Below are 27,743 nucleotides of genomic sequence, written 5' to 3'. Positions count from 1 at the left end.
CCTGACTTCACTGTTATTATTACTGGCTGAATGGCGTGACAGTCTTTCCACTCTTGAACCTGTCTGGTTTTACTGTGAGAGGGGTCCTGAGACACATGGGGACAAACTGCTGCAGAGATGCTAGGTGTGGAAATTTCTTGGGCTGCCCCGTGCTTGTTGCCTGGTGTCTGCAGCAGCTGGAGAGTTGCTTGTGATCCTTCGCCTTCTCCAGCCCTGCATGTCTGCTCCCTCCACCTGCAGCAGGGCTGCAGGAGCCTCCATCAGATGTGATTACTGTATTACTGCCACTGATGATAAGACAGATCATGCTTATGAGTCATACTTTAGTATGTGCAAGCCAGAGAAAAGAAAACTGCATTAATTTATATTCATTAAAATAAATTAACAGACTAGAGCCCTTCAGTTCTTCGCATCCTTCTCCCTGAGCACTGGCAGCAGGAGCCTCTGTACTGGGAAAATGGCAGGAGCTGCCCAGAAAAAACAAGCAAACAAACCAGCCACACCTTGGAGGGCCTGGCTTCGGCTTTGCTTTTCAAAGGAAAAAAAACCCTCACTGTACACAGGGAGCTGCTGCAGCCAGTGGGCTGGTAGCTTTAGCATACATATATGTTTGTGTGTGTGTGTGTATGTATTTACATATATTTGCTTAAAGACTGAATCCCACGTGCTGAACTAGGACATAGATGTGCTGAAATAGGGCACATCAGCTGCCCTGTGCCTTCCCCACCAGAAGAGGCAGAGGTACGGGGCTATATATCCTGCTGTTTAAGCATTAGTTTTACTTGCACTTAAACCAGGACTGCCTCTGAAAAAATAGTATTGCTCCCTGTGTCATTCTGTCATTCCTCGCCTTGTCCCTGGCGCTGGAGTCCAGGCAGGTGCCCAGTGATGCAGAGCAGGAAAGCTGATCCTGCTGAAAACCTGGTAGCCTTTTCTTTCTCTTTTTCAGCCTGGGATATTGTTTCAGTGCTTTGCCTGGTTCATCACAGCACCACACACACACCTGTGACGAGAAAGTGCAGGGGACAAAAAGGAAGGCAGGTGAAGGGACCTCTCTGCATGGCGATGGTGACAGTGATGCTGCAAATGCAGGTCCCCCTACATGCTGATATGTACACGCAGACCACCAGCCCTCACCTCCCTGCGAACGCACTGAACTGAAAAAGAGCTTACAAACAATGCTGGAAAAATGCACATGTTCACTTGTGAGGTCTCTGTTTGTCAGAGCTCCCCACTGGAGAAACTGCTGTTCTCCTTGTGTCATCATTTCCCTTCCTTGGAAAAAACTCTTTATATGTCTGAATACTTTGTGTGATGGCAGCACCGCTTGCAGGGTAAGAGATGTTAATCTATTGGAAGAAGCTGGACAGTCTGCACATTGCAGCCCATGGGCAGCCTGTAAAGCATTCACCTAGGGCACAGTGCAGGGGGGTATTCATGTTGATATGTGGATGGGGGTTTCTTGCTGCCTGTTCCTACTGAAATATAATGGAGTGGTTGCTCAGACAGGCACCATGACATGAGCACCTTTATTTAATACATTTCTGTCAACTGGAAAATTGTGTGCATTCGTGGATGTGGCCATTTAATGTATTTTGGTTCTTTTTGAGACTTCCCACCCCTCAGAATAACTCACTGCCTGCTCCCCTCCTGTTGTCTTCCACAAAACTGGAGCAGGAATATGCTGTGAGGAAGGGTGCGTGGTTTATAACCCAGGAGAAAGCAGGAGGCAAAGCAAGGCCTATTCCCACATGCTTCTTTCCAGGCTTCAGGAAAGTCACGAAGACCTTATCCTTATCCTTACCCTTATCCTCTGCAGGGCCAATATACACTGAACTGTTGCTGAAGTCTCCTTATGAATGCACTAGGGCTAGAGTTGCAAGGGTTAGACCAGCAAACAGAAAAGTTTTTTCCCCTACATCTGAAGTTGAGTCAGTATCTGCTATTAATCAATCAAATAAAAAACTGAGCCAGTCTTCTCTGCCTCTGTGTACATCCCCAAAGGGCACAGCCCCATGAGATAGGTTCAGTCAACCTCACTGCTTGCTGCCCCAAAAAAGGGAGATCCCCTTTTCTGCTTCTCCCTGCCTTCCTTTCCCTGCATCTGCCTGCACCTCCTGCCCTCACCCTTACATCCTCCCAAACCGCTTTGAATCACTAAACATGCAGAAAATTGACCCAACAAAAAATAAGATAAATGTCTCAGGCTAGGGAGTTGAAGTCATCTTCCATGGGGTCAGGAGGCTGCAGAGCCAGGGAGGCGGGGAGCAGGGCAGGGGAGGTGAAGAGGGATGGGGATGGTGACATGGAGAGGGATGGGAATGGTGACACAAAGAGGGGATTTTCCTCCCTCATGGCAAAGAGCCATTAGCTCTGCAGCCTTATGCTTAAGCACCAGTAGTTTCTGACTTTTTTTCCCCCATCTTGCAATGCTGCCTGTCTCTGTCTTTCCTCACTGCCTTTGAGTGCCCTGGAGCTGTCCTGGGTCATCTCCAGCCCCAGGGAAACTTCAAGTTCCTACGGGCACTCGGTCAGCACAGCGATGCCTCTGCCCTGGCAGCAGCCCCAGGCTCCAGGGGAAGAGGGAAGCCAGCTGAGATACCAGGGATGCCCAGCCCAGATAACAAATGACCAACAGCAGCATTTGCAGGCATGGGATAAGGCCAAGCTTTTGGAAATGCTGATCTCTGCATACAAGATAGTGCGTGAAACACAAGTGACAAGAGGACCAACCTCACAGCCCTTGCTGCCCCTTCCACTTCCTCTCCCCTCACCTTCACTGAGTGTGCCACAGCTTTTCTAGGGCATTTCTTAGGCCAGGTTGAAGATTTTTTTCCCTAAAAATAGGTTTTTACACATAGGTTAGGTGTTTATTGCTCCTAATGGACCCATATTAGCTGTAGTACGTGTAATCCATCCCCTGTCCTTGGTAGCAGTGGATGGCACATAGCTTTTATGTTGACCCCTTACTGATGGGAAACTGAGGCACAGAGTGCCGAGGTGGTCATGGGAAAGTCCTGCAGGTGAGAAGTGCCTCGGCCAGGCCATGTGCCCTCCGAGCAAACACCGCACTCCACCGGGAGCCTTCCTGCCCTCCAGTGTGGAGCACGGCTAGGGAAAAGGCTCTGCCCTGCTGAGCCACCCATGGCGTGCAATGCGCCCGGGCAGCAGGAGTATCGTCATTTCTTTACTTGCCCTCAGGAATCCACTGTCTAGGAAGGCTGGGGAATCTTGTTCTTGCAGGACTTTCAGTGTAACCCAGACAAAAACCGGTGAGGAGCACAACGCATGTGTCTGACTCAGCCCAGTGGTGAGACCACACTGGATCGTCTGAACTGGTACCCTAAGTCACCTGAGCTACAGCACCAAAATGTTTCCTTTCAATGCAAATCAAGCCATGAAAGAAAAAGGATGGCAGCTAGCCAGAAAGGGTTTAAAATAAAACACAATAAAATACATTATGGAATATTTAAATGTAAAATGTATTACTACGTCATAGCATGTTATGGCATGTAAGTGATAACCATAGCACATCAGTAATATGTATTATCAGCATGTATATATACACGTGCACACGCATATTTTATAATAGGCACAAATAATATACCATTATGCACCACCTGACGTAACCCATATTTTTGGCACATCAAAAAACAAGATTGAAAACCCACAAAGATAAAATTCCATGGAGTATCTTAGCACTGCATAACTACTTATTTATTTACTTATTTATTTGTCTCTAAGAAAAAAAGACAACTAAGAAACGTCCCAGTTCCTTCCCAGTGGCAGCTCAGCACTTCAGTCACCCTCACGTAGGTAAGGCACAGGGAAGCAGCCAAGGCGGGGAGGTGGGAGCCAGAGTTGACTCTCATGGGCTCCTCAGCACTTCTGTGCTCAGGACCGATCCAAACCAAAGCTTCCAGGTGTACGTTTCTCCCAGCCTGCCAGTAGCTATCTGGCATCCTCTGTGTTTCACTGCTGCTGCATTTAGGTGCAACATGTATTTTTTCACAACTTTCTATCCATCACCCGTAACGTATAGCTAAAGTGTTTGGCTCCAATACATTTACATGGTAATCAAATCATTAGCCTGGGGGAGGCATAACACATTAATGACTTTAGAAATGTTGGTTAAACTCCAGTCCTGATCAAAGAGACCAAAATTTATTGTCATTCCTCTAATAGCCATGTGGTAACCAAAATGAAATCAATTTGATGAAGTTAATTATGTTCCCATCTCCATCAACACGCTTAGTACAATTAGGTGGAATGAGCTTCCCCTGCTAGCAATATGATACTGTTAGCGCAGACTGAAACACTTCAACAGCACCAGCCAGGAAACACTTACTAAAACAACTTTTTTTTAAATTAGAAACTGCTGGTTCACCTGAAGCTGAATACTCCCAGGAGTCTCCATACTTCATGCATAGGTCCTGGGCAGACCTCGCAGGTGGACGCTAGCGGAGATCTCCCCTGGAGCACGGAGCATCCTTCTAAGACTTTGCCTGGGCTGTTGGACATGCACAGTCAGGTCCTGCATCTCCCTCAGGGGCTTCCTCCTGTTACTATGGAGATGGTGATCACCCCAGGGGCACTGCTGGTCCCTCCCCGCTGAGCCATGACCAGCCATCATAGTGAGTGGGGTCAGTGGCTTTTTGGTGATCCAGCTCACTGTGTCCAAGCCAGGTGCAGAAGGACGCTGAGGCAATGCTCTGCAGGGAGGTTTGGGGGCCAGAAGGTGGCTGTTTCCAGTAGGGATGAGGCTAGGATGCAAGATCCTCTCCAGGCATTAGCTTCTCCCAACAGCTGGAACGTTTGCAGACTTTACACCCTGTGTCTCCATATGCTGAGCCCTAAGCACAATTATTTTTCTCTCTGAGAGGCCTTTGTATCAGCTTGGTGCTGAGCAAGAAAAGCAAATTAAATCTTTGCAGAATAAGAAAACCTTCTTCCAACTCTGAAGTGACTGGGTTCAGCATTCCTCTTAGCATCAGCTTTGCAGGCAGAATATATTGGTGCCCATGCTAATCAAATAATGGGAAACCTGATTTGTTAACATACTCATTCCATTTGTGAATATTCAGCTGATACTCATTTAATTTATTCTGAATGTTTGAAAACTTCAATAATTGCAGGGATTTTAGAAGAAATGACCCATATCTTTTCAGTGCAGACCTTCAGCTACCCAATAACTGTTGCCAGCACTTTGAAACAGAGGTAAAGATTAAGTGACTTAGGAACCTGAGACTGATTTTTGATCAAAGCTTTTGAAAACTACTCTCAAAGTTTCATTCCCTATCTTTCAATAAACAAGATGCTTTGTGCCTGACATAATCCTGCCACTTGGAAATAAAAGTCATTGTATTTCCTTAGATTTTAAAATCCTACACAGTGTTCATATCTTACAAGCCAACTTTCCAACAGAAAATTATTTATTACATTTCTATGCAATTTCTCTCCTCAGATTTTCAAAAACACCCTTTACAGAGTCATAGTCCTGTGTGGTACAGGACATTTGACACAGGTTTTCCAATAGCATCCATTGACATCATAGCAAAAAGGATTTTATATATGCAGGAAAGAGAGGCCCAGAGAAAATATTTGTCTATTTTATGTCCTTTTCTCTTCCAGGTGTGTCCCCCTGTGTTGCACTCAGAGTCCTCCCTGGGGCGCATTTTGAACAAACGCAGCCTGTATCTCCTCTGCAATTTCCAGCAGAGGAGGTCTGGCTTCTGCAGAGAAATTCTGAGGTCGAGCTAATGGAAACTGGTGGGAGAGGAAGATGAGGAGATAGGAAAACACAGCACCAGGGCAGCCAGGGCCAGAGATACACACCAATCCCACCCTGTGACAGCTGTGGAAATGGGCCCCACACCTCCTGATCTGCAGGCTGGGACTGTAGGCAGAAAATCATCTGTTCCTTGTAGCACTGAACCTCCTAGATCCCTCTCCTGTCCTCATGAAGGACCATGGGTTACTCCTCTCATGATGTCTGTAATTAACAAATTAACATAATAAAAACCTGTCTAAAGCTATGAAATATGAAGACAACCTATCTGGCTCAGGAAGGTCCTGCTGCTGGAGGCTGGGACAATATTCCTGAGAAATATCACTGCCTGCTTGCCCGGTTCTTACACTGTGCTCTATAGGCATCCATCGCCTGTTGCCAAAAACCAAACTGTGGGGTAATTGGGGGGGTGTCTGCCCAACAAAGACATTCTGTAATGTTTTTACATTAATCTTATGCATCAGGATCAAAGCAGGTACTCCCTTGGGTTTAATCTGGCTTGTTTTGTGGTTTCCATAATATTTCATTAGACCTTGCCAGACCTTGAGGCTTTGAGGTATTTTCCAGGTGGAGCTACTAGTCCACGGTGCAAGCAGAAAATAACCTCAACAGAAGCTGAAGAGCAGAGTTGATGCGCACGGTGCTGTGCGTTGCCACCACAAGCACATCCGGAACGAAGGCTGTAAAACAATTAGACCCCAAAAAGGTGATAGAAATCTCAAAGAAGAAACTACATGAATTATTCCTGTGCTTAATCACAGTCGCTGGTATTCTCGGGGGAAATACTATGATGAATAAGCAGAGCAAATGATCAAAATTCTTGTGTAATGAGCCCTGTGTTAATTGCCCTGCTGCCCATTGAAACACAAAAGGTGCTAATGAAGCACGCAGTCTCATCAGCCCCCAGACTGGCTTTCGTTAGGCCTCCGTCTAAAAGTCATGTATCCAGGAGAAACCACGGGATACAGGGAACTCCAGCAAAGGAACTCATCTCTCACCTGGAAGTGAAACATCCTTCATGGGGACCTGACTCTAAACGGGCTGTATGAGCTAAACTGTGCTGCTAGTGCGCCATCGGCCATCGGCCGCGGCCTGGAATAACGCTGGGCTCCTCCTGGCACCAGGTGGTGGTGCCCATCGCTCCCTTACCACCCTACGGGCCACTCCAGACTTCACAACAGCAGGAGGGACAAAGGCTGGATTTTTTCTCTGTATCAGTGGGACAAGTCACTATCACTGGAGTTCTGGGAGTTTTTGCTGGCTGTTGTACTGTGGGATTTAGGACATATCCATCCTACTGAGTAAATCAGCTGTAACTCAGATACACATGCCCCTGCGTGAAGCTCACCAGGGTTACCATAACCAAAGACCATGGCAGGTGAGGAACAAATGCCTTCAGAACAGAGGCTGGGCAGCAGAGTGGCCCTGGCGATGCTGAGCATCTGCTATTTTTTCAACATGCCGGGGAGGGGGGCATCTGGAGTTTCTCTGGACCTGCATGAAGGTTACTTTGATCATCTGAACGGAAGCTCACTCTGACTGAGATTTCCCTAAAAAACCAATTGTTTATTCTGGCATGGCACCTCTGGTTCTCCAGTCAAATGCCCCAAAACAGACAACAAAACCTTTGTACTTTTCCCACGTCACAGATTCAAGCTGCAGTGATAGCTCGCAGCAGGGAGAAGGACGTGGAAGGCAGGTGTGGGCATCCTATGCATACACCAGGCCGTGGAATGGACACACCAAACCCACCCCCTCAACCCACACCACACCGAAATTGGGTCTGGAGGAACTGCCTTGAAAGACTCAGCCATCTGCTGTTAGTTGGCAACAGCCAGCAACAACAGTTATCCTTCCCCTTCCTGCTAAAACACTTTGAGATCCCTAGATGAAAAGGTACTTCAAGTGCAAAGTATTTTTGCTTATGAAGTATTTAAGGCACATCAGTCTGACACACAGAACTCATTTCAAACAAATGAACGACCTTTGAAAACATTTTATGGACATTATTTCCTCTCCAGCTGAACTTCATCTCTTGAATTTAGTCCTATGTTACGGTTTGATTATTCTCAGAAAGAATTAAATTGGAGGAGGGAAGAAATGAAGGTATTGCCTGGAAATCCTTTCATTTTATTAAAGCCTCTGTTATTGCTTGTGTTGTGTTTGTCCAAGCCACTTGTCAAGATTTCATTACCCCAATTTAAAACGGCAGTGCTATGTCTAAATGTGGTTATGACTGAAAATTAAGGTACTCTACAATATTCCCAGAGAGACTAGAGCGTGCTGCTTTTCTGGGCTGAGCTTCAAGAAAATAGGTTATAGATAACACACACGTTCATGCATCAAATATCACACTACAAAAGAGTGCTAATGTGCTAAAAGAGAATTTACGGCCCCAAAACATTAGTGAGTCAGATAGAAGTTACCCTTTTTAAGCCAGGAATGACCAACACTAATCAGTACAAAACTGATCAAATGCTATTGATCATTAAGGGCCAAAAATGAGCCTGGCCCTCTATGAGAATAATTAGCAACAGCAACTTCTCCAAAACAGCTTGTGAAGAAAAACTTGAAAAGAAATCAGCCCCAAAATGTACTGGGCCAACAAGTCACAGCACCTGCCCACTGACATCCTTGGGCCCAAACCACATGCGAAGTTGAGGCTTGGGCTTCAAGGACCAGGAAAGAAGGGTACAGCCCAGTTTACTACAAGACAGGAGCAGAACATGAACAAAAACTGAAATATTTAAGAACAGACAACAAGCTGTCTGCCCAGAGCTGGCTTTCAGGAGCAGTGGTCTGCACCTTTCCCTGGTGTGACCACTTGTCTGAGATCTGCAACAGGGAGGCTCGAGCAAAGCCTGTCACCTTGGGGTGATGGCTGTGGGCTGGGCCCCACACCAGCTCCTGGATCACACATATGAAAACAGCACACGGTGAACTTCATCATGGTCTATCTCCAAGCTCTAGGAAGGTCTTGTGCCATTGTTCTTATCACTGTATGAGGTGCTGCACAATAAGTTTTGGAACTCAAAAACTGGGAAAAGAACATTTCAGAGAAATGTTTTGAAAAGCCCCATTAATTTAGCTATAGCGGATGTCCAGTCTGAAGTGATAAGATTGCTGTACATCTTCCAAATATACTAGATATTCATATTTGATCTCTGCAGAACAAGGTTTATATTTCTTTAATAATCACATGCTTCAAGATAAGCATTTAACTTAGATCTGACACACACATACACAAAGTTAAACTACTGCTTGGGATGATGCATATTTCAATGTTATTATTCGTCTCCAGCAACTATGTGTTCTTGGTATCAATCAAAAGCAAAATTCATGACTGCAGTTTTACTGTGCCCATGCAGTTCGTCAAGTTTAATTCCCACTCCCCATAATTACTGAACTTGTTATCGTTCTTTCTCTGTAGGAACATATCATCTGTATTAACCACTTACTAGAACTGTATATATAATTATTCCAGTTATTTGAAACATACTGCAAATGTGTGCCAGCACAAAGGTAGCTACTGTGAAATTCTGAACAATATACAATATCCAGAGCACAGTCAAGTGTTTCATTCCCACCTAGTGACTTAAATATGCATACTTCTACATTTTGTTATAGCTTTTGTTATTGAAATTAGCTGGAGCCTGGTGTTGACTTCAATAGGAAACAATCAAATCCCAAAACACCTGAATTCAACACTGTCCTCCTACAATAGCAGTTTTGGTCCCAATTCAGAAAGTCAGCCCTGCTTAACATGTAGTTAAATTGATGCTTGAACGCTGGTCAATGAAACTGAATCCGCTTATGGATTCCTGGTGGCAAAATCATGGGATTTAGATAAAACTAAGAAATAAAACTCTTGGGGGGGGGAACGAGGGCCAGCTACACCACAAGAGAAGGCAACCCCTGAGCCAGGGCTGAAGATGAGGGTGGCAGGCAGCAACCCCACTGATAGGGGTATAGTCCCACCATCCCTGAGCAAGGAGAGTCAAGCAGCTCTGGTGATAGAAACCAGGGACAGCCACAGCACAGCAGCTGCTGGGCAGGTCCGAGCTGATGAGGCAGGTCCATGGTCAAATCAGGAAGACAAGTCCTTGGGTCTGGGCAAATAAGGATCAAGGGTGAAAGACTAAGCTTAATGCAACTCCGGACCCCACGGGTGCATCACTGATGGATCGGCTTCTCACTGCTCTTTCTTGCATCTTAGCCATTCTCAGAGACACCTCTTGTAAAGTTACCTCAGCACCATACCCCAGCCATCCCTGTGGGGGTGCAGGAAGGGGCTGCCCCCCTGTTACACAGCCACCAGGCTGGGCTCCAGTGGTCGTGATCACCGTGTCTTAAACACAGCTGAGGGGGTGGAAAAGCTACACCCACACCCACACTTTTTTATAACAGACATGTTCAGAAACGAGCATTTAGAGACAGGCATCCAATGGAGGACACGTACCATGCGCCTCTGGCCACCCTCCCCAGGCCCTGCCAGCTCGCTCTGATTCCCACCTACCTCCCTACACCCAGGTGCAAAATTGGGTGGTTTCAAGCAGCAGCATCCTTAGAAAACTAAAGGTCAAAACGTTGCTCACCCTCAGCGCAAAGGATTATCCATCCTCTCTGCTCTGCCCAAAACCAGGAAGGGGAACGGCTTGGTCCTGCCCAGCAGAGGCGTTTTTCTGACAGCACAGGTGACGAGCTGTGTCACCATTTAAACCCTCATCCACTCAGTATCTGGGACAGGCAGGAACAGAAGCATCAATTCTGGAAGGCAGCAGAGGCTCACAGATCTCCTCCAGGAACCAGCCATGGCCCCATCTATTGGACTTCAAAAGCGTGCCTTTCTGCGGGTGGAAAGCTATTTACAAGAGACTGCTTATGATCTACCAGCTTACATTTTTCTCTTTACAGGAGCTTTGCATGATTTGCCAGTTAGAGGAGCGCAAAATAGGCCTAATGATTGTATTCCAAGTTTTCTAAGGCATTTCTGAGGTCTGTAATCTATAAAGAATATACAATAGCTTCAGTTAATAGTGTAGAGTGGCTGCCACTTAGCCTGGGACTAAGTTGTGATAAACACAGACCCAGCTCACAGAGAAGAAAACAAGTATATGAAGGGTGGAAAAAAGGAAATAATTATAGGTAGATATTTCGCTTTTTTAAACCACCTCCTTTATTTAGGAAAACCACGATAGCTTCCTATAGTTCCTTCAGAACTGCCATTTTGCTGAATACATATATTTTGCTATAACAGAAAGAGATGTAAAAATACAAGAGACTCTTGAATTTAACTTTGTGATTTTTCAAATGTTTCATAAATCCATACCAGTTACTCCTCAGCTGCTGGGAACAACACATCTACTTAAAACATCGCATATATACCTACAGAGTGGGAATTTCTCTCCCACGACATTTGCCTCCCACAAGCCACGCGCTCGGTGTAAGCTGAGCGTAGGCACCTACCGCCATCATGACACCTCCTTTTTGGAGGGAGGGAGGTGAGATGAACTCTCTCTGTTAACACAGCACTGACACAGCCCCTCGCCAGCACATGCCGCCAGCCCAGGCCGGGTCCTGGGTAGCCAGTGCCAGGCCAGAGGCATCCTGACGCTGGGGGTGGCTGGGGCGTGCAGCAGATGCCCGGCAGGAAGGCACAGGCAGCAGCGCAGGCTATTTCCCTGATTACTCCATTGATTGTAATGATCGTTTAAAGCAGGGATCGAAGCAAGCTGCAGGCGTGGCAGCAAGCAAGGCGGTGGGACTGCTGGTTACGCTCAGCTGCTAGTCCTCTTGCTGCTGGCTGAATTTCTAGGAGTTTATCCTGTTTAGGGAATTACAGAGCAAGAACTTGGCAGAGTAGACGGCATGAGATGAAATTGGTCCATAAGTTTACAGGGCAAGGTTTAATGAACTCTTGTAGAGTCTGCAGAGGGTACCAGTGCCTTAGGTGTTAAACATGTTTGTTTATTGCTCCACCAGTTCCCTGTTAGTTAGAGTTTATATATGTTTTGGCCAACCAAAACAAGGTTTTTGAGGATTTTGTGGTTCTTGTTTTAATTCAGTAAAAGGCTTTTATTGGGAGATTGTTTGGGTACCACAAGGCAGTATTGGAAATACTACTGTATCTGTAGTAAAGAAATCTTCTCTCATGAAGTGCATGATGCTTTCCACATACACATTGCTTTTGCAAGCACAGTTTGGACTATCCGAATATATCTACATGTCAGGTAATTTCCTTTCTGAAGGGAAAAATGAGAAACTTTTGGCTGGATTGAAAAAGATTTTTTGGTTGACTTCAAACTCCTCATTTCATTTGGGAATCTTTTTGCTGCTTAGCTAATAGAATCAAAGACTGCTTAGTTACTTTGAAAAACCACATATTACTTCAAAGCAATGTAACTTTTCAGGGGTAGAAATGGATTAGATGTTGGAAATTGATGGATTTGCAAGCTATGTCAGTCAACCATAACCACATCATGTAGTTTTGGGTGGGAAATTTCTCAAAGAAATATTACCTAAAATGACAGCAAAGACAAAGACTTCAGGGTGTCCTTGAAGCAAATTCTAGATGAGTAACAACAAACACCTTGGAGCTGCTCTCACCCATGGGCTTGTGCCAGTAACCTCCCAGCTGACAATTTAAAAAAAAAAAAACAAAAAAAAACAACTGAAAAAACCTAATTCAGGTACTGTTGTGGACTTTGTACAACCATCATGCCTAGGTAGAGGCTACGGGCAGGCTGGTTTACCTATTTGCAGGTTTATAACACTAATGGTTCCTGCAGTCAGGTGCTCAATTCAAGCCCATGCCAGTCAAAGAGGGAATCATCTGAGGTGTTGGAGTTACCCACCCCCTCAAACAGGGTTGTCCCAGACATTTCCAGCTGACCTCAGGTGTCCATCTGAGCACGCAAGGCCCTCCTGGTGGAGGGGCCTCCCCTCACTCCATTACGAACACATACAGATAGTGTTTCTTTGAATGAGGCTCTTCCCATCCAAATCAGGATGGGTTTAGCCAACTACTATTTTGCCTGGAGGCCAAAAGACAGGGGTGCGAGGCTGAGGGAGAGCCATTAGACATTAGACATTACACACTACACAATATGGAGTCTTCGCTGTGCTGGGAGCTTGCAGAAAACATGTCTTTTGAGGGAATTTGAAATTGTTTGCATGATCTGCTCTCCCTGGACAGAGGATTTCCCTTAGGAAAGCCCTGTGCTAAAGAGGACTCCCCTTAGCGAGCTCCATCCCACCAGGCGGAGGGAGCTGGCACGGGGCCAGTGCTGCCTCTGGACATTTGCTGGTGGGTTGAGACTCCCTGCGTTTTGGCATCTGGGCATCGAAGCCTACCTGCTGGCACTGCCTGTGCCCTCCTGCAGCTTTGCCAGGCCATTTTGCCAGGCGAGACTGGCGCTGCCGTCGTGACCCAGCACCAGCGAGCAGCAGCTGTGCAGGGAGCTCTATGTCTGGCCCTTCCTTGGGTTTACAGCATGGCCCTGAGCAATGCAGTGCCTGCTCCAGACTGATGTTAGCTTGATGCAAGGAAGGACCAAACCCTGTGCATCCACCTGCCGAAACAAAACCACATTTCAGTGACTCTGAGGTGAGAGTTGTGCTCCCGACTTATGAGAAACTGAAGTGTAGGGAAGTTTGATTGAACACTTTGCCTGATTAGCTAAACCATTTTATTACCCTTAAATACTTAAAATAAAAATTTATATATTTCTTTGAAATGTCACAGGTTTTCCATTCCCCTCTCTGCCCGCAGCGAGCATCAGCTCCCTTGCACCTGGGTGGATGTGGGCCACGGAGTCACCTTAGCACCTCATCCCCCCAGCTCCTGGTCCCACCACCAGCAGCAGTGGCAGTGCAGCAGAAGGCAAATACCAGCCTAAAGCATCAACCCATGGACACATCGGGCAGGGGACACCCAGGACTTCATGGCTTTCTGTGGGGTCCTCTGGGTAAAGCCATCCATTGCATGGTTTAAATTTACAGCCAAGGAATCAATAGATGTCGTTAATTATTTCTTTTGGAGGTGATTGTATATTGGTGCTAGCTAGCTGCTTGCATCTACTGGTAGACAGACATTTAGGGGATGTCTTATTTCCCAGGAAGATTCACATTTGGGTATTCAGTGTGCACAATCTCACCCAGACTAGCGCATTAAGCTGGAAAACATGCCAAAAACCTAGTGTAAATCTAGCCCCGAAGAGCAACAGCAGCTAGTCCTTATTGAATTAAAATAATATAAAAATGAGATATATACTTATTAAAACCCAAAAAACAATCTTCTGTCTTTAAAACTGCAAAACTCCGCTTACACTATTACCTCTTTCTAACTGTTGTGGAGGAAAGGTTAATAGAAGAGAACCAGGTGAGCCAGGGGAGGGGAGGCTCTTTTCTTTCCATCAACACATCGAAAATCATGTTACATTCATAGATGTTTTAAGATATTTTGTTGATAGCATTTTTCAAAGCAAAATACCACCAATGCCCTGACAGACCAATTATATTCTCTTACAATGTCCTACAGGCACATGAATTATGAACCAACAGTTTTGCCTCACTCCTCAGAGAAACCCAACACGCGTAATTTTATTTTTTTCCCGTCTGCATATCTTGGCGTGCCCTCTGCTGGCATTTATTCCTAACAACATACCGCCGTGTGCTCGGCCTTCCTCAGGGGGAAAGCAGCTCTGCTCACCCAGGGAGGGTTTTTTTGGTAAATGCATGCAATACAGTATTTCTGGAAAAAGAAAAAAAAAAAAAAAAGAAAAAAAAAAACTGGAAAAAGAAATATCAGGTGCATTAGCAACAGAGCAGAGCTTCAGCAGAGCTATGAGATAAGGGCAGGTCTCAGGTGGGTGCTGAAATTGCTCTCCCCAGCCCTGAGGCAGAGGCTCCGGGAAGGCTCGATGGGCTGGCTGGAGGTGGTGGTCCCAAGGGTGGCCCCCAACGACTCATCAACAAGTCTTTGACATGGGTAGGAGATATGGTTTGGCAGCCACCAGGCACTGGCAAACACCACCTCCCGGCACAAATCAAGCACGTACCTATTGTCCTTGCACAGCCAGAATGTTTCTTTCATTCATTCATTCATTTCTTCCATCCTTTAATTTCTTCATTTCTTACATAGCTGGGTGCTGATTTACCCTTTGAAAATTAGTTACATTGAAAAAATTGAAAGATAAATACCAAAACTTAAGAATTCAGCCTTGATTATTAACTAATTGATAAATAAATAAATAAATAAATAAATTATTAAATTATGCAGCTCTAGGGGCAGTGTCAGAGATTTCCTCATTTAACACCTTCTAAGTGTATGTAGATTCCTGAAGAATCGCTCCTTTTTAAGACAATTAGATCTTTCCATCAAAAGGGCCAGGGAGCATATGGGCAGGAAACTGCAATCTTTTCCCTGCAGAGCCATTCCTAATGAAGAAGAAAAGACTTGTTTTCTTCCCAAATAAGAAAAAGGATCTGCCTCTGTTCTCAAATATCCCATGTAAAGCTGATGTTGCTGATGGAGCTACACCAGTATAAAATCGCTGTCACACATAGGAGATGGGCTTTCTTACAGGGAAAAATGGTGTGGCCCTAAAGCAGCACTCCTGGCATGCAGCACATTTTCCGTGGAAAACCCTTGGACAAGAGTTATTCTCAACACATCTGTGAAGGGCCAATTACTCAGTGAACACATGACACTGTCCCAGCACCTACAGCTCTCTGATGGCCAGAGCTCACCTGCAAGCCTGGCAATTCACCAGTACGCCATGGACCCAAGAAACAAAGGACAAGCCTCATCACTTCACATCCCCCTGGCACAAGTAGTCAGATCCCCCGGAGCAAGTGGTTTCCTTCCATAGCACCTGGGTGCTAAAAAGCCCATGCTCCCATTCGTCTTCTAACTGCCCCTCCAGAGGCTCCCAGAGGATCCCAACCAGGTCTCCATGTCCCATTGCCACTGGTCCCCTGTCCTCAAATAGGGGCTGACTCACATTTGCACCAACTGCTTGAGGTCGCCCCCAGGAAAGATCCCTCTCTCCGCTGCACCATGGGCAGCACAGAAACCCACAGCCCTGCTCCCCCAGAGACAAAGTGCCTGTATCGCAGGCTCCAGCGCACCCGCCACCATCCAAACACACAGCAAGGGGGTTGACCCTCTCCAGGAACTTACCATGTGAAAAAAAGAGATGACTAAAGGCTGGAGGGAATAGAGGCAGGAATCCAGGATGGCCATCAGCAGCACCTTTGCTATCCTTGGGCTGAGCACCAGGCTGCTACACTGCCTCTAACCCCAGCCGGGGGAACCACCTACCCACGGTACTTACAGAGAAATCACTCCGCGATACTCACCAAATATTTTGTGTAAATGACCCAGCTTACTGGCAGTTTCCTCAAGCCAAAACTTGCACACCTGATGGAACTACAAGACTGAAAATCTACGTCTTGATAGGGATCCACCAAGCTCAGCTGGACTTGCACGATGGTTTGACTCACAGGACCAAGGTCTCCATCTGCATTTTGACATCGGTGATTTCCAGCAAGAGCTCTGTAACTTGTTGGCAAGACTGACAGTATTTAGAGGGCATTTGTTCTGTTGCATCTGGAGAAGAGGAGATAACTTTAAATACTTGTAATCAGCTTATTAATAATGTGGATCAGAAGTTAGATACCATTTCTCCTATGATTTTATACTTGTAAACTTCAGGAAAACAGGTTAGAGGAAAAATCAAAAGGGTATTAACTGAAGATCAAGATCAAATTAAGCCGGATTAAAATAGCTCCACGTGTTATCAAGTATAACACAAAGCTGCGTTGCAAGGTGGAGTGGACGTCCAGATAAATTAATCTCTGGCCTTCAGTATGGCAAAATAAATACAGAGGCTATTGACAGAGCATCTTGGTTGCAGCATCACAGAAGCTGCTTAGGCAAAAGCGTGATGTGGACTTGTTCACGTGTTCAGCTTCAGCTCTTTCTGCCCCCTGTCACTTTGAGACAGGAAGACTCTGAAGGGGGAAACTTTTTTGGTGAGGGGGAAAAGGCAATGAAAAGGGACATCTCAGTGGCTGTGGCTTTCTGGTGGGAGAGCAGAAATATGTTCTAGTCCAAAGACAGTTGTAAGAGGTTCAAGGTAGAGACTCAAATGAGCAGATGAGGCTCTTCCGAACACTTGATTGCTGAAGGCTTGTTGAGGCCAACAGCACTGCATGGAGGGATGGGGTTTGGAAGAACCAGAGCACAATTCAATACTTAAAAACCTAACAAATGAGACACTTAGAGGCATATAACATTATATTCCTGGCACATATTTGGTGCTAGTATATTCCTAGAGCACTCAGGGCAATGCACAGCAGTGCTGCAAACAGTTAATTTCTTGTTGGGGGAGACCTTATCTGCAGAGAGATTGCTACAAAGAATGCTCACCCTTTTGGCAAAGCTGAAACTGCGGTCTCCTTGGTAAATTCCAGTCTTTCTTGAACCTCAGTCACAAGGCAAACCTTCTAGGAGTTTGGGAAAGTGGGTCTTTTTTAACACTCAACCCGGTTTCTCAACCAGTGAAAACACTAGCCAGGGTCTGCCTGAGCTGCGACTCACACCCACAGCCTCAGCGAAGTCCTCCTCAGACACCTGGGTCCTCCTGCCCCCGGGGATCGCTGCTCTGAGTCACACCAGCTGCTCCAAAAGAAAACGCAAAAACACGATGTCACCCTCCCTGTCCCACAGCCCGTTCCTCCTCTCTCTCACACAGACACTGACTTTATGCTGCTTTTTCACCTTCTAACTCCTTCGCCCACCTTAGTGACTCACCGAGCCCTTCACACCCTCTCACTCTCTCCTGTGCCTCTCATGCCAGAACTGACATGCCCATCCTTGGGGTCCTTGGCCCGGTCCCATGTGCAGCCACCTGTCACCACCCGCCCCAGCCCTGCCTCCTGCAGAGCTCCTGGGGGATGTCAGGCACGGTCCTCCCGCAGCACACAGGGCCCTGCCGTCGGTCTCCTTGCAAACAGCATTTGAGCTCATATCCTGATGGCTCACAAACCCGTCTCTCTCCAGATCTTTTACTTCTACCCAAATTTTTGTTGTCCTTATCTCGCCCAACACTCAGCTGATGCTGAAGTAGAGCAGAGATCTAAGTTCTGCCTTGCTCTTAGTTGTCACCCTTACTTCAGGATTAGTTCTGGATTTTTTTATTATTTTTTTTTTACACCATCAGTGAAGCACAGCCTTTCCCTGTTCAGCCAAACTAAAATAATGGTTCTAGTCACACCCCGACTTATTGCCAACTCATTTCCTTTGGTCTCTCATGATACAGCTCCAAACGCCAATCTCCTCTGAACATAGCAAATGTCTTTTTAAAAGCTCTGCAACAATAAAAGTTCATTCATTTGTTTGTTTGTTTTAAAGGCTGCACAACTTCACAGGGCACTTGTTTTCACTGCAAAGGGCATCTGCACTGATTCCTCCCAGCTCCCCCTCAGCTGTTTGGATGCCCACCCTGACCCACCCTGGCAATTACAGACACTCGTTACCTTTCCAAATGAGCACTTTTGTCCAGCGCCTCATGCAAATCCCTCACTATTCTCCTTCACCTTCTGTCCCTGGAGCTCCCGCACAGCCTGGCGCAGTGCAAAGAGCTGGTGCGAAGAGGTGGAAGGGGAAAGCGGGAATTTTCCAAGTCCTGAGGAGCCTGAAAAATGTAAAGGAGAAGCCTCTGGCATCTGTGTGTGCCTATGAGTACCCTGACTGTCTAACACTTCAGCTGTGGAGCGGGAGCAACCCTTGCCATGCTATGCTGGCAGCGTGTTTCGCCCTTACTGGCTTTATACATGGTTAAGTCTGCTATATATTATGATAACAATTATGATACTGGGCTATCACCCTAATTTTCTGTACATCATCCCCCAGAAGTACCTCTACCTAACTTGTCTCTATTTCCAGCAGAGCCAAATTTAAGGATTTTGCATAGTCTTGCCTGCTGATATTCATATTTTTCCTCATGAATGCTGGCTTTATGTGGACCACAGCTAATCTCTGCAGAGACATGCCTCTAACTAGCTCTTGGTCTTAAACTTTCCTTTAATGCGCTGTTCATAGTTGATCTGTTTATAGCTGCTTCTTTTAAGACCTTGCCAGGCTGTTTTTTAAAAGAAAATACCAGTTTGACAAAATAAAACAAATCATTAAAAATACTACTGCAGGCACACACTTGCATAAACATAAGGGAGATGCTGCAGCCGAGCAAGAAAAGGAGAAAAAGTTCAAGGTTTCGAAGGTAGATACAGGGGCCCCTTCCAGCCTAGTTATTCTCCAGCTGCAAAATCAAACTTTGCTACAAGGGCTGCCATGAAGCCCTAAGCACTAGGCACAGGGCATCAGGGCTTTAATGTGGGTAAATAATGGCCAAGTACTGAGAACTGGGCTCAGTCACCCCTGCGGGTCCCTTCCAACCCAGGATATGCTATGAGTCTGTGGTTGAGTAGGGAAGAGACTATGAGACCAAGTCCTTGAAGGCATTCTCAAAAATGTCTCTCCCCTAAAAAGAGGGACTTCTGGTCAACAGAAGCGCTGGGGAGGGATGGTGCGCCACCAGCTCTGCAGACAGCTTCCCAGAGCCCCATTTCTACCACCAGTCTGGTACAGAACAGGTTTTTTCCTTCTGATTTCTGCCATCTGGCTCCTATTTGGCCTGAGTTGCTATAGAAGGCAAAGCCCTTCACTTTATCTCCATGTGGCTCCATCTCTCACTGGCACAAAAAGTTACGACCCAGTTTGATTTTATGCTATTTCAGGTACAGTAATTGATATTCAGGGTCAAGCCCTGTGCTTCCACCAAGGTAAGTAAATGACGTGCACTTGTCACTTCAAACAAGCTGTATTTTCTGGTCAAAAACCATGTGGAGATGGAAGTCTGTATCTCCTCTCTATCACTGCCTGCTTTTACAGTTGTTTTTAGACACAGAAGATCCCCCTTGGCAGCACATCTGCAGATGGGCATCCAGTAGCGTCCTCACGTTAAGCACAGGAGAGATCTAACTGTAACATCAAGGTTTCACAGAAATACAGCATCAGTTTGAATGGTCAGAACCATATAAATACATTCAGATTTGATTTCCTTGGTTTTGCTCATAATGGCAGAACTCGGGGGAGTGGGGGGTGTTACATTTAAAAATGTAACTTCAGCTAAACCTTTAGTTCCCTTTGCTATGGAAAACTTACACTGTTATTTCTGCAGGGGTAAAAAAGATTTTTGCAAGAGGAGCAATGAGCATCTGAAATTGAAAGTGTCTACTGATCAGTAAGTAGCTCTATGTGGAACTGACACAACGTAGCTTCAGTTTCCCAACAGAAAACTCCAAGTAGCCCAATGTAATTTGGGAGAGAAAATTACCTCTCTGATTTTCTTGTATTTCAGTAAACCAGGCATCTGTGTCCAAGAACTTTTCAGTTCATTAATTCAGCAACAACACAATATATATACAAAATTAGGGTATAGTTTTAAAAAACAGGCAACTAAAATGAAGCTCCTAGATACATATTTAGGCCCATCTGAATGTGATTTTCCCAACTCCTAACCACCTGCCAGACTCCACAGAACGTTGATGGGAGCTCAGCACTTCTGAAGGCTGCACCACTCAATGACAGCATCCAACTTTTTGACAGCCTTCTGGCAGAGACAGTTTTTGCAAGCTTCATAGAACACCAAAGGCCAAAACAACATGTCCTGCAATTATCCACACTGAAAAACAATCTTAATTAACAATGATATCATCACTATTCCCTCTACCCTTCAACTGCTGCTGAAAAGTTTTGGGTTTCCTTCATTTCTCTCCCTTTTCCCTAATACTTTAATCCTGTACTTCAAGTTTTTATCATACGATCAACCTGATTTCAGTGTTTGTTCTGTACTGTGTCAGATTTTACACTTTTCTATTTATTGTTAGGATTACTCACCTTACCAGACACTCAGCAATTACAGCCTCAGAGGACACACATTGTTCCACTAAAATACCCGGGTTCTGTTTTCATCTGTACAAGGCTGATCTTGGTGACAGAGCAAAGATTTAGATAAGGTCTAAAAAACTAACAAGAAAATTAAAATCAGATTTCTGCCTTTATCCAAATCAAGCACTTAAGAGGAAAATATATTCATTAAAAGTATTAAATGCTAAACACACATAAGTTTAGAAGATTAACTTAGGAAGTTACCCAGTTACTTGTTCTCCTTTCCATAAGGTAATGGTTTGGATGAAGGCACAAAATGCCGCCTTTGCGTAAGACTGATAATGTCTGTAATCTTAGGGGTGTATTTTGACCAAAAGTCATTTGCATGAGCTGGAGTTAGAAGTTTGATCACCAAAGCCAAAAATAATCTTTTTACTTGGATTTGTGAGGGAGGGTATCAAATTTTGACATCTCAACAAAGTGAAAATTTGAAGGAAAGGCCAGTTTCACCTTTTCCAGGACTAAGACCCTACTGAAAATACAGCAGTGTCTCCCTGGTGTAATCTATTCATTCAGACGCCTCTGTTTTCGCTCGGCTAAAGAGATTCCCTAGTCAATTCAGACTAAATTGAATTAAACAGAATTAAGAGGCAAGCGTTCAGAGCATTTTGATCCAAAGTCGTCCTCAAGCTTAAAATACTGAACCTTACTTTCCAGACTGGCCACATATTCTCAAAGGGATCATGTAAAACAGCATCTCCTCCTGCCAAATCAATTGTTCCCTCAAGCGATTTCCACTCCAGGAGTGACTCCTACTCAGCCACATGCCCTGCTGTCATACCTGGAGTCTGTAGGGTAGAGCTCGTTTGTATGTAACATTTGCAACCTGTGCTAAGGTTACAAATCCTCGGAGCGAATGTATCAGCTGCTTGAGACATCTCTGCACCATTACAACACTTGAAATAGAGAACTGAATATATACAGTTAAGATCGGCTCTATATAAGCAAGCTTTTCTCCAAACGAAGGATGCTGAAACAAACAAGCCTAATCTTTTTAAAAATACAAAGATCTTTAACTTCCAGACGATTCCGTATCAGGGTCTGGACGGAGAGCACGTCCAGTCCAGATATCCGTGTTTCCCAGCAAGCTCACTGCTCGCTGCTCCCCCCCCTGCAGGCTGTCCCTGCCCTGTTCCCGTCTCTCCTTTTCCTTCTGCTCAAGTCAGTGCATCCACTGGACTCCGGCTTCCCAGCACAGTTTATCCGCAGCTGACCAGCAAGTTTCACCTTTCGGACACGCACCTCCTCCTAACCACTCCGTGCTCTCTTTTCCACCTGGCTCCCTCAGCTCTCCCATTTTTTTCCAGCTTTTCATCCCCTTCGTTATTCTTCCTTCGTGTTCCTCATCTGCAGTTCAAACACTTTCATCACAGATTTGCCTCTTTAGGTTTCTCCCAGGATCTTATTTCGCTCTCCAATGCTGGGTCGCCACTCCTGCATACGCCACAGACTCCTTCCCCTTTCTCTGTAATGCTTCCACGGCATTTGAAATCATTGTCTGCCCCTTCCTGATGCCTTAAGTCACCTACAGCAGCAGCACTGCAAATCTAGTTTCTCTTGTCAGTTAAGGTGCACAGGCTTGATTCAGCCTTCAGTAACCCCAGACCGTTAATGCGGAAAGTCTTAAGGAAGCTTCATTACTAACAATTAAAACAAACAAACATGAAGATGACAAAAAGCACGTCGACGTCAAAGTCAGCTCCAAGCACCAAGCCCCTGCTCCCAGCACAGGGCCGCCAGCCTCCTTGCGTGGACCTGTGCACAAGGGTTTCTTTTCATTGGCGCTGTGCTCTGAGGTAAACACGTAACTACATTTGTTCTACCCTGGGGAGAGGAGAAAGATGACAAATACACGTGGGAGAGGGGAAACACAGAAAACTGGTATTAAACTAAAGCGAATAGCAAGTATGGCAAAGTCTTGGTGGGAGCCGGCAGCACCGTGCAGCAGCTGGAAATCGGGCCTCAAGTAGCATCAGGCGACATGGCTCCTTAGCAGTGCTGTCATTCTGCTGTGCAGCGGCCACCAGCCAGACTAAAACATTACCATTTACAAAATAGTTCCAGCCAGAACTTTTTTTTTTTCTACTTTCAGCTCCCTTCTACTGTGCATGCCATCCCAGACACTTTGCACCGTTTCCATTTTCCAGCACAAAGTCTGAACGCTTGTGCTCTATGCGGCACACTGAACCACCCTTCAGAAAGTTGCAAAAATCATCCAAGATGCTCCAAGTGCTAATTCAGGCACCTGGGTTAGACACTGCGAACGCTCACCAGCCTCCCCTCTTCACTGGGAAACGGCTCGTCCTGGTACTGATGAATATTCTCACTCGCAAGACACTGACAAGCACCACCCACAGCACATCGGTACAACCCACACTTCCCCAGTATGACACCTCTCCCAGTCACTGGTATGTTTTGACCAGGATTTACAGTTTGAATTAAACAGGATTTCCTCTGTAAGCTCCTGCAAATTACTTATGTTCTGAAGACTATGACCTGTGGGAATTAGTAAAGGTAACAACACTACTTAAAAATAAAATATCGCAAGGCTGAGTAATTTTTCAGTGACATACTTTGGTCTCAGTGGAGCATTAAATAAAATTTCTACACCAGCCTAAAGAGCAAACTGTGATGCACGACAGAGTGGTTCTCCTGCAGCCCATCCTCAGGCTAACACAGACATCCTACTGAAACCACTTATTTGTGCACACTATTTACTCACAAGTTAAAGAAAAAAAAAAAAAAAGAAAAAAGAAACAATACCACCACAAAACAGGCTTTAATGCATACTCATTTTCAAATCCCCTCCCTCCAAAATACAGACAGAAATGGCCTTTGTAAAGGGTATATAACTTAGACCATCAAAAGATTTAAGGAGGTTACAAGCATCACAAGTTTAAACCAGCTGCAATAAGCCCTAACTCGATTTAAACCCCTCAATTAAAATCAACTAAAAACAAGGGTTTGGCATTCTGTCTCACCCCCGCCCTCACATCAGTTGTGCCACCTTCTAACTTCAGTCTTTTATTACTGGTCCGTATCACCAGCAACACTGAATAATAACAGTTTTCCAGAGCACCACCAGCTCTGCAGGATTCAAAATGTGGCAATAAAAGGCTCCTAAAGGACACTGAAGGAAAACAGGCGACGTCCTGCACTCGGGGGCTGGTTAGGCAGGACTTTGCCCAGGCATCCAAAACCCAACCGCATGGCTTACTACGACAACGAGCTTTTGGGGATTTATTTCAATATTGCAAAGCTTCAGGTTTTGAGTAATACGGGTGCAACAAGCAAAGACCCTTTACTTCAACCTAGAGAAAAACTGCTGGTGGGGTTCCCCCGCCAGAGAGGTTTTGGAATATTTTTGCTGTATTCTAAACATATGAAAACTGGTTTAGATTTCATTAAAAGTATCAATTTATCGAGCACTCTGAAGAGTCATGTGGAGACTGTTGTATAATCTGCAGAACAAAACGTAATTACAAGTTTTTTTTCCATACAAAACTAGAGAAGACAGTATAAATGCAGGTCTGAGCACCTTTTCAGTCTATGTTCTTTACTGGCAGCATGACCATTTGCGCTACAGAAGTCCTACTGTAAGGGACAGACCTGGCCTTCTTGCAGAACCGTGCCCATCAGTGCCTTGGAAATCAACTTTTTGAGCACGGAAGAGTGAAAAGTGGATAGGAAAATCCTTTTGACTACTAACACAGTGAAAAAATAAGATTAAAAGCAACCTTAATGCAACACAGAAGAACAGCAACTTGCAAAAAAAAAAAAATTGTTGAATATTTTAATGCATTTTGAATCATAATGAAGAAAAACATTTTTACATCTAAAAACAAATCAGCAGAATAATAAAAAGTGGTTCCACATAACTTATAAAGTCTTTTCCCAAAAAGGTAGTTTTCACAGATTTACGCAACAAATGTTTCATTCCAGATCTTTCTGACCGTATACACAAACTTTGTGAAAACTGATGTGCATTGCTTGAGAGACATAAAAGCTTGATTTCGCCCAGTGATGACTTTTCTGTGAAATTCTGCACAATACTGAAACTGTAACTGCAACTCTCCTCCATTTTATGAAATGCTGGACATTGTTCAGTGCTGAAAAACACTCTTTAGAACATTCAAAGCTATGAAATGTTTTCCACATATTTAGTCTATGTAGCATTACTCACTACCACTGCTCACATGTGATTTGCTTCAAGGGGAATGGCAGCCTCAGCTTAACCTTCAGTACAGCATATAAAATTAAGCTAAGTGATAGTTAAGTGTTGAGCTGATTTAAGTGTTAGCCTGCTCATACGAACGTGGCTCTAGCACCTTGTTTGGTTGATTTTTTTCAAAGTGAAAGTGTGTAATTGTCCCATTCCTGGTACCAGAGGACGGTCCCTCTGGCGATATAAAAAGTCTGCTGCAATGATGATTAAACTGCATAGAGTCCAGTGTTCCTCTATTACATATGTATTAGAGAAGCTTAAACAGACGATTTAGTTTAGCAGGACCAAAACCAGTGACGCTCTCCCCCCACCTCAGGTAGTAAAACGATGGTCATTGTTCAAGATACTACATGCAGGCCATGCTGGAGAAATGGCTTCTACTGGTTAGAGACACATTCTTCTCATTTTTTTAAACAGCGTCAGCCTGTGTAAAGTTCTCTCTGTTACCAACTAAAAGAAAAAGTATCTTTTTTTCTGAAAGAGTAAGACCTGCAACCCAACATCAAATGGCTTTACCCAAGAGTTAAAAACCCAGGAAAAAAAAACAGTGAAAATGAACCCTGACATCACCCTTTAACCCTTGTTATCAGAAGACTTAAATTCTGCAGCTGCTTTCTCCAGCCTCCCTAGTTTTGGTATTTTAAGATTACTTCAGTACAATTATGTATATATCCTGTATCTCAAAAAAAAAAAAAAAAAGACCAAAAGAAGACAAAAACCCAAGGATCAAGCTACTATGATGAACTGTACTACAAGATATCACATACATTCTCCATTAAGTATCTTGAGCTTCCTTAACGTTATGCTCCAAAACTACATCCTGGACCCCCGTTTCCCTACAATTCCTCAACGAGGCATTCATCATCCCACGCCATTGCACTCCAATGCCCTTATATCTTAGTTAACAGGAGAACCAGTTAACACACCTTTCTTCATGTCATAAACAGTGCTGTAGAGGGCACAAACACAGCTATAGTTTCATAAAATCATGATGAGATAAAAAGTTCCTGCTACTCCTCTTAGGCCAACCTACCACAAACTCCATGATTCCATCGCAAGACTGCACCCTTGGCTTACCCTCACCCTTCACCTTATACAGTGATATGTCAGACGGTTAGGGGCGGTATCTCCCTTTAGCTAAAAAGAAGTGTCTGTCTGAAGCGCCTTTTTGGTCTTTCGAAGACATCAGCTGCCACTTGCATTTATTTCTGTCATCAGGTGTAACATCCCACCGCCAGTGTAAAAAAGGCTAAGCACAGTGAGGAGCAAAACCAGAGCAGTATCATTTGGGAGGAAACAGGGAGGCCTATGTTAATTACCCCCTTTTGGGACAGAAGAGGGACTGCAGCAGCCCTTGCCACGGCTGAGAACAGAAAGGTGACAGATGATGCTTACTTATCGTATTGCTCCATTAGCTTTATGGGTTAATTATCTTAAGGATCACATTTAATATGATTGTCCTTCCTCTCACATCAGAGAAAGTACTTCAGCCAGAGACCAAAAGTGCTTTTTTCTAGGCTACAGAGAGATTCAATGCGTCTTGACCAACATTCATTTTTGAGGTAGTACTCATTTACTTTGTATTGCTGGCTCAAAATAAAAATATGGGAAGTGAACACAATTAAAAGTGTGCTCACTGTAGGTATATAAACAAAAAAAAACCAACCCCCCCAAAAAACCTATTTCCTTTCTGGGCAGATCACCAAAAAGAAGCAATCCTTCTTACAAAGGTCAGCTCACATTCACTGGTAAAGTCAAACTTTCATAAATGGTTTATAACAATAGCTATAAACTAAAGTGCTTCAAAATTTGCTTGAGTAGATTTTAGTGATTAGAATTGTAATATTCTGGATTTTTGCTAGTATGAAATGCCATGAGATTTTAGAATAACTTTATATAAGAAGGGCAGAATGATTTTTTTTTTTTTCTCCAAAAGAAAAAGTACAAAAAAGCATTCCAAATAAATCTGGCAGCCTATATTCACTACAAGTTGCTTGTATTTTCCTTGTCAAATCTACTATTTCTCCAGTAACCGAGATAAAAATGGAGTTGAAGTTGCACTATACGGCAGCACTAAAAAAAGTATCCCAAATCAGATGCAAACAGGAAAATGTTTACAATCATACAACTAGTGAAATTCACACTTCATTTCAAACTTTTAGCCCTGCAGATCCTTTTTAACACAAGGCAGATATGTAGAGTCATGGAAAAACGTAACAGACTTATACACTCTCTACATTAATTACGTAAGTTTCACATTTATGTCACAAATGTAATGCCCTACCATGTATCTATTAAATGCTAAATAACTTATGAACATTTATGTGCTCTACACAACAGTGAACATATCGACCAGTGGATGCCAAAATATAAAAGTTTATACACAAGACAAACTAATTTTAAAAAAATCACATTTTCTGTACAATTCATGCAAACTGTGCACAATGTGTAACAAGAACAACATTTGCTAAAGTCTCCACTTAAGGAAGAGCTTTTACAGAGACAGCAGACCAGTGTTCAGAAAAGTCTGCGAAAGTGTGGAAGTCCATGGCAACATAAAATACAAACATTCTTCCTGCATTTCATTTTTCTTGTAACAAAGCAGGGATGTTGATGTTCCAACCGATAGCCTGACGATCAAATCCACAAGTGAAGAGGTTACATATTGGATGGTCCTCACTCCACGCTGAGCAACATACCATTCTTCTGTGGCC

The 27,743-nt window shown here is 44.5% G+C and overlaps 2 protein-coding genes across 4 annotated transcripts in view; one reads left to right on the top strand and one right to left on the bottom strand.

The window, feature by feature from the left end:
* The window catches only part of ADARB2 (adenosine deaminase RNA specific B2 (inactive)), a 353,051-nt gene extending 327,635 nt beyond the window's left edge, over nucleotides 1-25,416 (top strand). For both annotated transcript variants that reach the window (XM_080385114.1, XM_080385113.1), the window contains one exon: nucleotides 1-25,416. This exon is cut by the window's left edge and continues 9,027 nt beyond it. The gene's annotated coding sequence lies outside the window, so the exon portion shown is untranslated.
* Nucleotides 24,584-27,743, bottom strand: part of WDR37 (WD repeat domain 37) — a 54,252-nt gene continuing 51,092 nt past the window's right edge. For both annotated transcript variants that reach the window (XM_080385117.1, XM_080385116.1), the window contains one exon: nucleotides 24,584-27,743. In XM_080385117.1, coding sequence (XP_080241243.1) covers nucleotides 27,612-27,743 — 132 coding nt within the window. In that variant the 3' untranslated portion in view covers nucleotides 24,584-27,611.

This window comes from Falco punctatus (assembly GCF_963210335.1).
Source record: "Falco punctatus genome assembly, chromosome: 4".
NCBI classification, from domain to species: Eukaryota; Metazoa; Chordata; class Aves; order Falconiformes; family Falconidae; genus Falco; species Falco punctatus.
Note: the sequence above shows the minus strand (reverse complement) of the source record. Positions and strands in the feature narration are given on the sequence as shown.